Source organism: Passer domesticus, chromosome 7 (assembly GCF_036417665.1).
Source record: "Passer domesticus isolate bPasDom1 chromosome 7, bPasDom1.hap1, whole genome shotgun sequence".
NCBI classification, from domain to species: domain Eukaryota; kingdom Metazoa; phylum Chordata; class Aves; order Passeriformes; family Passeridae; genus Passer; species Passer domesticus.
Genome location: NC_087480.1, coordinates 7,730,617 through 7,743,553, shown reverse-complemented (window position 1 = coordinate 7,743,553; position 12,937 = coordinate 7,730,617). Strand labels below are relative to the sequence as shown.

Sequence of the window (12,937 nt, the reverse complement as noted above, 5' to 3'; positions counted from 1 at the left end):
AGCTGGGGCGGCAGAGACGGGCACACCCCAGGGTGGAGCAGTAAACAAAATGTAGCAGAAACTCCTCAGCTGTAGCAGGAGCTGCGGGGTGTCCTGTCGGGCAGGGTGCAGTGAAACACCCGCAGCAGTGGCAGAGGAACGGCGGGGCTGGGCAGCGGCAGCCCGGCTCCTGAACACGGCTGGGAGAGGCTCCCTCAGAGGGGAAAGGGGCTCGGGGTCCTGGGTTTTCCCTGAGGCACCCGAGTGGATGGTGAGGGCCCCTTCCAGTGTGTTAATAAGGCCCCAGTTCAATGGCTGTTCCAATGAGCAGAGCTTCACTCATGGTAGAAGAAGACAGCAGAAGATGGAACCCCACAGTGCAGGTGAATTCTCTCCAGCCTGTCTCCCCTCCAATGTCAAGAGTGATGGAGAGTGAGGAGCTGCCCTTTCCCCTTCCCCCAGCCCAAATCTCTGCCCTTCCCAAGAGAATGCCCCTCAGCCAGCTGCCCTTCTTCCCCTTCTCCTTGGCTATATCTTTTGTCTCTCTTAACTACAGCTCCTATTTGTCCCAGCAACAAATAGAAGAAAGTTCCCTGAGAGAAAGAAACAAAAGGAAAAATCCTAACCCCCAACACTGTGGGAGTTAATACATAGGATACTTTCCCCATTTTTGCAGGGTTTCACTGTGCAGTCCTCGGCAGCCCCACAGCATCCCACAGGATCTGTATGCGCTCACACCACAGCAGTGGGTGCCCAGCAGTCCCCAGCTCACAGCATCCCCTGTGCCACCTGCACAACAGCTCCAAGGAGAAGAAAAAAAAGAAATGAGTGGGAAAGAACAACATACAATAGCTGTATTCTTGCTTTGCATTAATGGTTGTTTGTCAAGTAAAATTGCCTTCTCCAGAGGCTTAGAGTCCTGAAATATTGGGATATTTAACTGCTTGCCTTTTACAGTTTTCTTCTGCTTCTTAAAACTACTTGGGACCATTCTGGAGATTGTTCCATTCCCCCTGCAGCACCATTGCTTTAATGATGTCTTCACAGCCTTAGTGGATGTCCTTGGTACAGATTATAGCCCTGCTGGTAGAAATTTGTTGCAGGACAATGTTTAGACTGATAAAATTGCTTGCGGGGGATGAGAAGTTCAGGGCAAGGGGGTGAAATTCATAGAGCGCCATGTGAGCTGTGTTTGCATTCACACATTCTGCATACAGACAAAAATTAACCATTAGGAATAATTGTAATTCATTCGGCTATTTTTGTTCCCATTTCATTTAGAAAATGTCACAGGACCATACATCATCTGTGGGATGTGTATTACAGACCAGCATGAAAATCCCTCTGTATTCTGGTGCAGTTTCACCATGCAGTGAAACTCATGCTGGTGAAACTCTGCTCATGCTGGTGAAACTCTGCTCATGCTGCAGAACATAAAAAAGCCATGAATGAGCCCAACTCTTCCCAATGAAACCCTCCTCCAGACTGACCTCCTCCCTATGGTGAGGAAGAGGTCACACACCCAGCAAACATCTCTCCCTGCCCAAGGAGCTCAAGATTTGGGTCCTTCACTGAGGAACACTGCTGCAGAGAAAGAGTCAGGAATGAGGTTTGGGTTTCCAAGAAATGGTCTTGCATGAACAGAGAAGGTGTGGAACCAGCTTGACTAATGCAGTGCTGGAAGTTGTGTCTGGATTCTTTACAGAGCAGAGAAATTAAATGCTCAGGTCCTTTCAGTGCCCTTCAGGAGTTACTTACTCATTATATGACTGTCACAGAGGTTTTGCAATACATCACACAGCACTAACAACCATCAAGCTACTTAACCATGGAAAATTGCTTTAATGTTATCTCAATGGATTAATGAATGATTCATTAATTAATTCCAATTATTGAACATTGGCCTTGCTTTCCTGCTAGGCTAGAATGACTCCATGCCAAATCCAAGCAGGACAGAGGTGTTTAAGCCAGCTCTGAAATCATGGTGGTCATGAGGATCCCAGTGCCAGTGGCAGCAGCAGCCACCACTTAACTTGCTGCAATGATGCTGAGCAAGGGAGAAATCAGGAGTCTGCTCCAAGCTGGAAAGATCTTTGTGGTAAGAAGGAGCAGGTCCCTTTACAGATCCAAACCATCACTGCATCTCACCCAGAGGAGACCTTAAGCCTTGAAGCTGTTTTGATCTGATCCTTGGCAGTCCCAGAAATAAAAGCAGATTTGCAGGCATATCTGGCCATGCTGCTCATGCACATGCTGATGCCTCAGCCACAGACAGAAGAGAACCAGTTTCTGATGCATAGCCATTGTGCTTCTTCATTTTCCAGGGCAGTCAGTAAAATCTGGGAAGCTTTTACATCCCTTCTTTCTGCAGAGTTCTAGATTGATTCTATGCTAAAACAAACAAAAGCAATCCATTTGGATTGTTTATGAGGGGACTACTAATGTAGTAAATCACTTGATTCAGGAATAAATTCACTATAGTGTCAATCATTTAACTGGCCAGTAAGCCAATGATACCCACCAGGGAATGGTTACAAACTCCAGGTGTTTTAAGCATAGCAGCCAAACAACAGCTGAGGGGTGACTGGTAACACACAGAGAAGAGCTGGGTTGAAAGTTTCCATGTTGAAGACAATGTTCAATGCCTGGAAGCTGAAGCTGTGTGCATTTAGACTTAAAACAAGCAGCAGTTTCTCCGCTTGGTGGGAGACTAAACACTGGAAGAACAGGGTAGTCTTTAAAATTAGGTCTTTCTGAATCACAAGAAAAAATGGAAAAAATCCTTCTCAAGTGCAGGAACATACCAGTGTCACTAGACACTTGATTTGTTTTTGACCCTGAGAAGGTCAAAACAAGAGGTAAAATGAAAGGACTGAGATCTCCTGACTGAGCTGAGACTTTTTTCCTCTGGTATACTGCGAGGCTCGTGATGCAGAGCCTCCCATAAAAGCTTGATGTCACCACATTGGAGGGAGAAAGCTCAGTGCACCCAGCTCTGCCCTGCAGCAGCGTGACTCCCTGGGGAAGCTAAGTCTCTGGAAATCACTGAAACTTCAAAAAGCCATGGATGATAACCTTAATCCACAGCCAGGAGGAACTGCAGCACTGGTTTTAATGGAAGCAGAATTAGATCAACCCCAGCTGCTGCAGAAGAGCTTCCACAATAATTGTTACTGTAATACAAACCTCTATGGCACCAGTACATTGTTAACCATTGCCATAAAAGAATTCATTAAAACAGAAAAAAATCCTGTAAGGGAAGAAGAATTATTTCTCCCAGCACAGAGCAGTAAACAAGGAGGTGAGAGTGGAAAGGACTCACCCTTGGTCTCTCTGAGCACCACAGCAAACCAGCACATTCTCAGCTCTATCCCCTGCCTGAGAAAGGAGCCAGCCCCTCTCCTCAGGGCTGGGCTGGCAAAACACAAGGCACTTTATTAAAAAGCTCCTAGCCAATAACACCTCCCATCCCTTTTTAAATGCCTGGAGGATCAGGTGTGACACTGAAGCAATTCAGATGGGAGGAGAAATAAAGAAACTCACAACTATAAGGTGCTGAGGATCAGCCAATTATACACACAGGACTCTGAGTTAATTAGAGGCTTTTCAAGAGGAGAGTCAAAGGACTTTGCAGACACAGATGGAAACAGATCTTAACAAGCAGTGATAAGTCCCAGTGTTGGAGAGGCATGTCCAGTTCATACAGGGGAGACTCCAGCTAAGGCTATGCTACACCAGCAGCCACCCACCACCAACCAAGTGCAAGCCAGAGGTCAGTCCAACTGATTTTTTATAATATTTAAATGACTATTGATATGCTATTAAAATGAATAATCCTGTAGGCACTGGTAAAGGATCCTTCCCTACATAATAGCCATAGCTCTTTATAAGAGCCCAAAAGCACCTGGGTCATTTGGTCACTCAGATGCTTTACCAGTGGCTCAGGGAGAAAGAATTGATTTTTTCTTAATGACTATGTGTAATGTGGCAGCTTTAGGCACTGTAGGCAGAGACCATGGCTGTTTAAAAGGATCTGATAATAGCTCACAATTGCAGCAGGTTTTTTTCCTAGCAGAGGGGAGTGCAGAGCAGAGACTGGAACAAGTCACAATTAATTTTCTTGCTCTTTAGATATTGCTGTGGTCATCTCCTTTCCTGCTTAAGTCAGGGAAGCTCAGAACATGGATGTGGATTTGTTTACAAGCATCAAAATCGTTCCTTTAATTGTTACATGCACCTTCTGAAAAGGGGCACATGAAAGGCATTTAAGAATTTTTTAAAAAAATCTAAGAGACTGAGCAAGCTCTTTTGGTTTATCCCCAAATGAGCACTAACTTTGAGGTAATTCTTGCAGTTTATTGCACTAACCAAGAAAACCAGGTCATATAAAATGAAAGAGTCCATATTACCTGTGAAGCAAAAGTGCCTTCTCAGCAGAGACTTGTTCACTCTCTACTTGTCCTAGACCATTATTTCACTTCCCTGGGATGTGCTTTGTGAGGAATACTACAGGGACCAGACATCAGTTTTGGTGAACTGTACTGCATGGGGCTCCGAGTCAGAAACAAGGACTTCAGGACTGCAAGCCTGGAGATGTGACAGAAGTAACATCCCCCTCACCCTAAACAGGTGAGCAGCATGGAGAGAAGTGCTCCTAAGAATCACCAGAGGGAAAAAACTGCCCAAAAGCCACAGAAGATGGAATCCCAGAGCCCAGCAACTGCTGCCCACCTGGCAATGCCTCAGCCCAATTTTGCCAGCATCTTGTTTGTGCAGTGACACTTCAGCAATAAATGAACTGATTTTTGACACAATAAACCACAGAGACCTGAGCAGGAGCTTCCAAACTGCCCTGGAGCGCAAGTGTGACTGCTCCAAGCAATAAACCTTGGAAAGGCAGGCCCCAGTGTGATGCTCAGGACATTGCCCCAGGGCTGAGCATGGCTACAGCATATCCTGTACAGCTGGGGTAAGACTGGCTGGGTTTTGCCACGCTGTGTCCCTTGGGACTCCATGCAGCACATCCAGCTCCACTAGCCAGCATTACAGGTCTTGAGGAATCGCACGTGACACTTGGGGAATCAGAGCATCAGCACCCACAGGCATGAACTGGGGCTGCCTTGAAGTTAAGTCACTTTGTGAAAATGTAATTTTCAATATCTCATTAGGACTTCTCCCATCTGTTAAGCATCATCCCAGAGAGTTTGGTGACACTCTAAATGAAGCTGTGAAGAGATGCATTTGTTTTAGATGTAATTGGACAGCTGTTTTATTATGAGTTAATGAACTATGATGATTAAAAAGAATTCAGTTTTAGCAAACCATGTATTAACAATTACTCTGGACTAAAATCACAGCTAAGCAAGTGCTAGACAACTTTCATGACAATCATTGGAAGCAATGATTGGACTGGAGACGACCTGAGCACCAGCAGCACCATGAAAAGCTGATCCTGAGCTGGGGAGTCCTGCATTTGTTTTTTCCACACTTTGAAGTTCAAAACAGATCTTTGTATTTGAGCTGGGCCTGGCGCCAAAGACCAGAAGCCACAAAGGCAATTAGTTTCCAGAGGGGGTTCCCAGTTTGCATGGAGCAGTTTTTAAGCAGTGGAGTCTTTGCTCTGAGAGTTTCAGTGAAAAAGCTCTTAAGAGTTAAAGGAAGACAGGTCCACATGCCACATGTGCAAATCACTTATCTCCTTATGTTAAAATAAATCTCTTCCAAATCATTGTGACTTCCTGACAGCTGCCTCCTGACCTTTCTCCACTTCAGCCCTCCATTTGGCCTTCTTTTCTGCATTCATCCTCAGCAGCGTCTGATCCTTCTTCGCAGCCTGGAAACCATTTGGTGGAAATCATTGCATGCACACAGTTGCCACCACTAAATTTCCCCACATCTGCACCACTTCCTTTGACACCTCACTGTCCTTTTTGATATTTTGCAGTGATATAAGTTAATCAGTTTCCTTGTTACACCACATTTCCAGCATTTGCAGCTCTGATTAGCAGGAGAACTACACTGTAAATTGATTACAGGTGCACTGGGACTTGCAAGTCAAACTGGAGACCCAGCAGTGGGGTGGGATAGGGAGAAGAGTCACAGCTCTTCGTGACCATGGTGGCATCTAGGCCAGGCAGGCAGGACCACAGGAGCCTCATGGCTGACAGATGTCAGGCAGAACCAAGTTCAATTGACACTGAGCTATTCCATTACCTTTGGCCCAGCCTCCTGTTGAGACACCATCATGCAGAGCATTGCACTGCACAGGTTTATGGCAGTGTGGGTCAGGAGCAACACATTAATCAGCAGGTTGTGCTTTCCAATGCCAGTGTCTCCTCTGGAGCAGGGGTGATACAGATCTTGTGCATACATTGCTCATGTGTACATATTCTCAAATCTGTCTGTTACCCAGGTGGTTATTTCCAAAGACCATACATTAAGTGAACCAATTCCCCCAGAAACAATACTCACTTCTTTGCCCATGATGATCATGGTCACACAGCCCAGCACGGTCAGTGCAATCATGATGTAGCAAACCTTTATCCTGGCAATGTTCCTTGCAGTGTCAAGGACCTCAGACCTGTGGAGGACAGAGCAGACTTTTCATTCTGCAGCAGCCTGTGTGAAATGGGATCATGGGGAGATGGCTAGGGAATGCTCAAGTCTTGCAGCTACTTCCTGCCAATGTACAATGGGGTTCAGCCTTCTTTTTCTGCAGCTGCTTAAAGGAGAACTGTAAAAATTAGCCTGTGGGGGAAAGATTTAGGTCAAAAGTCATCAGTAATGACAGGATTAAAAGCTCCTGCTCTCCTGTATTCCTTTATTGTGTGAGAGAGTGAATGCCTGTAAAATGACAGGGACAGGAAAGGCTTTCCATTATAATAATGAAGGGCTGACCTTTGGGTGCTGCAGGGCAGGCCATGGGGTGCTGTGCAGGAGGAGGAGACACTGGGGCCATGCCACCCTCAGGGAGCCACCACAGCACAGCACCTGCCAGGCAGTTGGCACCAGCCCCACGAGCATCTGCCTGCAGTGGGAGGCTGACTGGCTCAGAGCACACAACTGCACCATCCAGGAGTTTTCTTCCCAAGCAACTGAACAGCCCCATCCATCACTGGGGGCTCTCCACCAGTGATCTCCACCACCTTCCATGAGTAACTCCTGGCGTATAACCAACAATTCATGTTTGCAAGAAACTGCAGCATGGCAATGAGCCATCCCTGAAATTATATCCAGCCGTGGATTTACTCACACCTGCAAGGGGAAGGACAGCTGGAGGTGAACCCAGCATGTCACAAGTCAGAAGCTTTAGGACGCCAAAGCTGAGTGACAATCCTTTAACAAAATAGCTCAACAAGGAGGTGATACCACAGCCCATAGAGGAGGAACTCATTGCACAAGTCTGTCACAAAAGCTGTATGTAACCACAGCTTCTAATTAAAATTTATGAAGCATTATTAATCACTAATCAATAAAACCTAGAAAAACATGTAAAAACCCAGACTGAATGATATCTTATCACGGTGGCTTCTGAGTTTCAAAGCCATTCGTCTTGCAAAAGATACTTCAGCTTAGTCTGAAATTTGTGATAACTAAAATAAGCAAATCCAGTTTACCTCACAGGGAATGACAAAAAGTTACAAGAGTTGCAATTACTTACAGCCATTTTTGGACACCAGCATGGGGGAGTTACTAACCCCCACAAAACCATGGGTAATGCAGGCTGGGGTCTCAATCTGTGTGTTCACAGCCAAAAGAATCATTCTGACAGGTCCACTTACGAGATGTGCCTGGGAATGTCCTCCTCCTTTTTGAAGCGTCCTGACCATACTAGCACCTTTTTATCAAAATTTGTAGGCCTTCTCTTATTCCTGAAAGCTTCTTTAGCTGTAAGAGATTTTGTAAAAAGCAATGAGCTAAGCTTCAAAAAGGGAAAAGAACTGTTGGTACAGAGGGAAAAGGATTGGAAGTTTAAAATTACTCTTTTCTATTCTGTGGAAGCTAAATGTGCTTTTTAACGTCAAAAAGACTCAGCAGCTGGTGTGAGGTGCTTTGTTACATTTGCAGCTAATTTGACTTTCTTCCCTTTAATTTTGGTAGGTTTTAAACTAAAAATCTCTTCTAAACTTCCTGATTAAGAGGGCAAATGATGTAGGGCTGAAGTCCCTGAGCCCACAGCATCTCACCCTGTGAGCATCTTGCTTTTAAATGGCCCAACTAGTGAGTTAAGCAAACTGCCAGCAGCACAAGTAGCTAACTCCTCAACAGCTCCTCCTGAAACCACAGATGGAGAGATGATGTCTGCTAAAATGCAGCCTGGTGGGAGACTGGCAGTTGTTCTCATGCAAGCTGGGTACCTCATTACTGCACTCTAATGATGATACATTACACCCCATCAGGCTACCGGTGATGCCATTTGCATGCTGTCACCCAGAGCACAGTGAGAAAAGGACTCTGGCTCCTCTTGATGGAAGCAAGCCCAATAACAGGCAACAGCAAGGACAGTGGCAGACAGACCCTGAAAAACACGGTAAGCAATGGCTAACTCAAACCCTGGCTTTTGCAGTGCACACCTGCACAAGTGGTCTTTGCAAGGCAGCTGAGGCTGCTCAGTACTTTCATCCAGGTAGGTGCACCCAAGAAGCCACACTACAATGCCCTGTGCTTGCAAATGTGGGACTTGGGTTGGGAAATGTACATTTGTGACCAAGATGGGCAGGAAGAGATGGACATGAAGATGTCTCTAGTCTCAGCATCCTCACTTCCTGCCTGTTGCTGGATTGCTGGTACTCAGCTGAAGGGAAATCACTGCTGCTACAGAACAGGGCATGGAGAGCATTTCTTCCTACCTGTGTTGAGATGGTGAAATTATAGTAAGTGCCTTGGCCCTAGACCTGCTCATGTATGCCAGGACTTGTAAGTGGCTAAAAAATCCCAATTGTAAATCTTGGCCCAAGAAAATTAAATTTAGTCTCCTGCTTCTCCTATTTCTCTCACAAAATGCAGTGAGACCAGGACAGCTACATCAGCAAGTTCCAGAATCAAATCTGCAGCAAGCAGTACACTTGCTAAAAGCACATGATCCTTCCCAAGGTAGACAAGGGCAAAGCCCCATGCTGGAGACCCCCAGCCACCCCACAGGAGCACTGGCAGGCCCACGCAGCCCAACTTTCCTAGGGTGAGGGGTCTGCAAAGGCATAGCCAAGAAAGTGGTGGTGCAGGTTAAGAAGAGAAACTGTGTCCATACCAGGAAGCTTGTTCATCTGGGAGCAGCCCATGCCTGCTCCCTGCCTCATAATCCAGGGCACTGCCTGGCACAAGCACACAGAGCTGTGGCTGTAACCTGGCAAGGAACAGATCAGGAAGCAGAAGGGAGGAAGTCCTCCACTTGCACCAGCCCTGCACACTCAGGGACACACCCTGATCCTCCTCTGGAGACCTGGCAGCTGGGTAAGAGGAGGAACACTTATTTGTTTTAATTGACATATTCCCTGACATGAAGCATCATTTGGTATTTGCTGCCACAGGGGAACAGCTGTTTAATAAAAAAACCTTTACCCCTGTGCACTGTGCTGGTCAGAGCTCTGGGTGTGCTCCCTACCTCAGTACCATTTGTAGCCCCAGGAGACAAAGCACTGCAATAACTCAGCCATGGCTGAGAATGAGGCTCATTTTCTCACCCTTTCCAGCAAATACCCTTTCCCTCCGTGCTGCAGCACAAAACAGTGACCAAAGGTTTTCTACCCACCTGGATCAGCCGTCTGCAAAGCCATGTCCTGGGCGTTCTTTGCTTTGCTGCCAGCAGCTCTGGCAGGGCACAAGACCGGCCGGGCCACCCGCTGCCACAGCGCAGGGCTGTGCCCCAGCAGCCTCCCCAGCATCCCGCCCTGGACCACCACTGCCCCACCAGCCTGGGCAGGAGCCCAGGAGGCTGCTTCTAGGACTTATTAAAGTAAAAATAGCCCTTCCTGTAAGAAGGGAGTAGCATGCACTTCCACCCTGACAACAGGATTTGCTTACATCGTGATGACGAGTTAAATTTATCACCTATGTTTACCAGAATGACACACCCTGGGAGCTGGGCGGGCAGAAATCACCGCTGTGGCAGGTCACGCCCAGCCTCGACTCTGCTCCAGGCTCCCCATCCCAAGGAGCTGCTCAGGAGAACACTGATTATTTAAATTATTCTCTCAGTTCTTACTATGGAAGAACTAAAATAAGACAGTGTGCTGTATTTCCCCAAAGACAGGCTTTGTGAGTGCTAATTAGCACAGCTGGTTAAGCTGTTAGAGATCTTAATTGTTCTCAGCTACAAAATAATCTTGCAAATCAGTTGCTTTAAACAGATTTTCTGAAAAGGAGCAGTGTTTACCACATCTCAGAATAAATGTGGTTTGGTGGCAGGAAAATAAAGTTGATGTCTGTACCTATAAATGCAGTATAGGGAGTCCATCTCACATGCAGACTGCAAACTTTCTTAGCAAAGAAATATACTTCAGATATGCTTCAGGTTTGAAGCAGTAAACTAAGAAATTATAACAAAAACCTCAGCTGATGTAGTATTTGTCAGTCAGTAAAACTGTCATTCAAATGTAGTGATACCTATAAAGTATTTGCCCTCCACAAAGTCTGGATAGTGCTGAATGTTTTCCATAACACCAACTGTTCTAACCAGAGAAAGAACCACAACCAGTGCTATTTTATCACTTTAACATTGTTTCTTCATTTGCACAAAAATCTTCCCGATGGGTCAAGAAAAGGAAATGCAAAATACTTGTTTCATTTGGAAATGTGGGGTATTTACTCTCCTTAGACATACGAGGCCCTAAAGCTGATTTACACGTAGGGAAAAAAATTCCATTCAAAAGTGAAGAAGCAGTTGCCAAAAGGAAAATTTTCAGAACTATTTAGCAATGCTATCAAATGCAATATTGCAGGTAATCAAAAATATGTCTAAGAGCAAGGGGAGGGACTGTAAGGGAAGAGTACTGCAGGTATTGGCAGGGATATTCTTAAGGGACTGAAAGGATGAAAGATGTGAAACAGATGCAGCTCTGGCTCCTCAGCTTCTGCCCCAAGAAAAACACTGTCATTTATAGAGATGTTTTATATTTTTTGGGGACATGGAGTTAATGATACTGAGGAAAGAAGAAAATCACAGCAGTGACAAATGTGGTTTTTCCTCTTTCATGAAAGCACCACTATGTATCCGGACATAGCACAATATGTTCATCTTAATTCACTGGTAATTTGGTAAAGCAAATTAGATCCATTTCCAGATTAGGAACCCATACAGAAAATAAATAGTGTTTTGAGCTTCCAGCTGCAAACAAGACCTGCAAACAAGAAGAAATCAGTGGATGTGATTATGTTGAAAAAAGCAGAACGGAAAGCTGGTAAAGTCAGAGAGAATATTTGTGTCCTGCTCAGGATTTCCCTGTGGTAAAATGGGTATGAGGAAAGATGCATTTATAGCCTGAAGTTTATGGCCAGCATGCCTGAGCATTCCCACGAGCTCCCTTCTTACCTTGTGGAAGAGCTGCTGAGTGAAAAAAAGGCATTGTACCTCTGGACATCCCTCAGTCCCCAAGCCAGGAGGGCAGGAGGGCCTGTGGGCAGTGGATGGGATGTGCTGCCTTGGTGCTTGTGTCACACTTGGACGTGCCTGGCCCCACAGGGGCTCCAGCTGTGCAGAACATTAGAGCATCTTCACTCTAACAGGCACTCTCCAAAATACTCATTACAGAAATGACTGTGCTTTATGTCATGTCTGATTATGGATTTGAAGAGGAAAAAAAGAACATTTTTATATTATGTGTTAATTTCTCAAAAAGCAAGAAAATTGTGGGGGTTGCAAGCCTCTGTTGCTTATCCACCTAGGGGTTGCCAATTGTTTCCTCCAGCAGACACACCAGCTAACAGCTGTATTAATCATGTCTGCTGTGAGCAAAAAGGCTCTTCAGGATTTATTATGCCAGCATTTGGAAGTGCAAAGACACTGAGGTCCTCACAAAACCACAAAGGCAGTTACTTGTTCCTGAATTTTATTTGTTTGTCTGGCACCATGAATGCTTGATGACAGGCTGAGTTTTACTGCAGTACATGAAAGCTATAGACACTTCTGTGTTAGGAATTCCAGTTTTCCCTTCAATTCTGTGGATCTCCCTCTGGTCCAGAGCAACTTGGATCCCTTTCTGAACAGCAGAGAGATACAGAATGCTCTTGGACCAAGGCAGACTTGTGAGCAGCCTGATGAACTTTGATCTCCTTAGACATGTGTTGTGCCTACCTCAGTGCATGCACATCCCCTCTGCCCAGGTTACAGCAGGAGGCTCATCCAGTCACTCCCCACACCAAGCCATCATTTGATCCTCATCAGTGACTCAGTACCTAAGTGCAGCCAGTATTTCATAACCATTAAGATCACATGTAGGGAGTTGATTGAATAGGAGTAACAACTTGTTCAGAGATACAGACTTGGCAAAACTGGGTCTACAGCACCATCTCCTCTGCCTTCAGCATCCTTCTGCTGGGGGGGGGGGAGCAGGACCCAACTCCTGAGCAAGCCCTGGGCAATACAGAAAGCACTGACTAGCTCTACAGATGTTGTCCAGGCTTCCTCTGACTTCTCTGCAAGGGGAGGGCACAGATCTGAAGGGTTTTGAGTCACAAAGAACCAGACTAGCTCAGACAGAGCAGAGGATGGTCTGCAGCTGTGGTGGTGCAGACTCATGACATTTCTGGTGTCTGTGTGAGAGTGATAGGTAGCTGCAACACTTGTTGCACACTGCTGCCAACACTGAAGAGTTAGACTAAATAGAAAACCTGACAGGACTCCATCCTGGTTCTGCATCCTCTTCACACCCCTTCTGCCACCTCAAATTCTACTACTTCAGTTGCCTCCACAGCAAGGACTAGCAGCCAGTCCCTAAACACACTCAAAAACCTTTGCAGAACT

The 12,937-nt window shown here is 45.9% G+C and overlaps 1 protein-coding gene and 1 long non-coding RNA gene across 2 annotated transcripts; both read right to left on the bottom strand.

Moving 5' to 3' along the window:
• Positions 1–354: 354 nt before the first annotated feature.
• LOC135304369 (uncharacterized) lies at positions 355–3,724 on the bottom strand. The gene is made up of 3 exons (XR_010365775.1): positions 3,302–3,724; positions 928–1,059; positions 355–768 (listed from the first exon to the last, which is right to left on the bottom strand). It is a non-coding gene; the product is annotated as an uncharacterized LOC135304369 (long non-coding RNA).
• Positions 3,725–5,219: 1,495 nt separating this feature from the next.
• LOC135304368 (protein FAM162A-like) lies at positions 5,220–10,156 on the bottom strand. Its single transcript, XM_064426688.1, has 4 exons — positions 9,728–10,156; positions 7,761–7,866; positions 6,451–6,559; positions 5,220–5,812 (listed from the first exon to the last, which is right to left on the bottom strand). The coding sequence occupies exons 1-4, from the start codon at positions 9,858–9,860 to the stop codon at positions 5,705–5,707; spliced, it is 456 nt and encodes a 151-aa protein (XP_064282758.1). The 5' UTR covers positions 9,861–10,156; the 3' UTR covers positions 5,220–5,704.
• Between the last annotated feature and the right edge of the window lie 2,781 nt (positions 10,157–12,937).

Coding starts and splice junctions, on each gene's coding strand:
- LOC135304368 (XM_064426688.1), bottom strand. CDS start 9,860: ATGCTGGGGAGGCTGCTGGGGCACAGCCCTGCGCTGTGGCAGCGGGTG. Junction 6,560..7,760: donor GACATTCCCAGGCACATCTC/GTAAGTGGACCT, acceptor TGTCCTCCACAG/GTCTGAGGTCCTTGACACTG. Junction 5,813..6,450: donor TGATCATCATGGGCAAAGAA/GTGAGTATTGTT, acceptor AATGGTTTCCAG/GCTGCGAAGAAGGATCAGAC.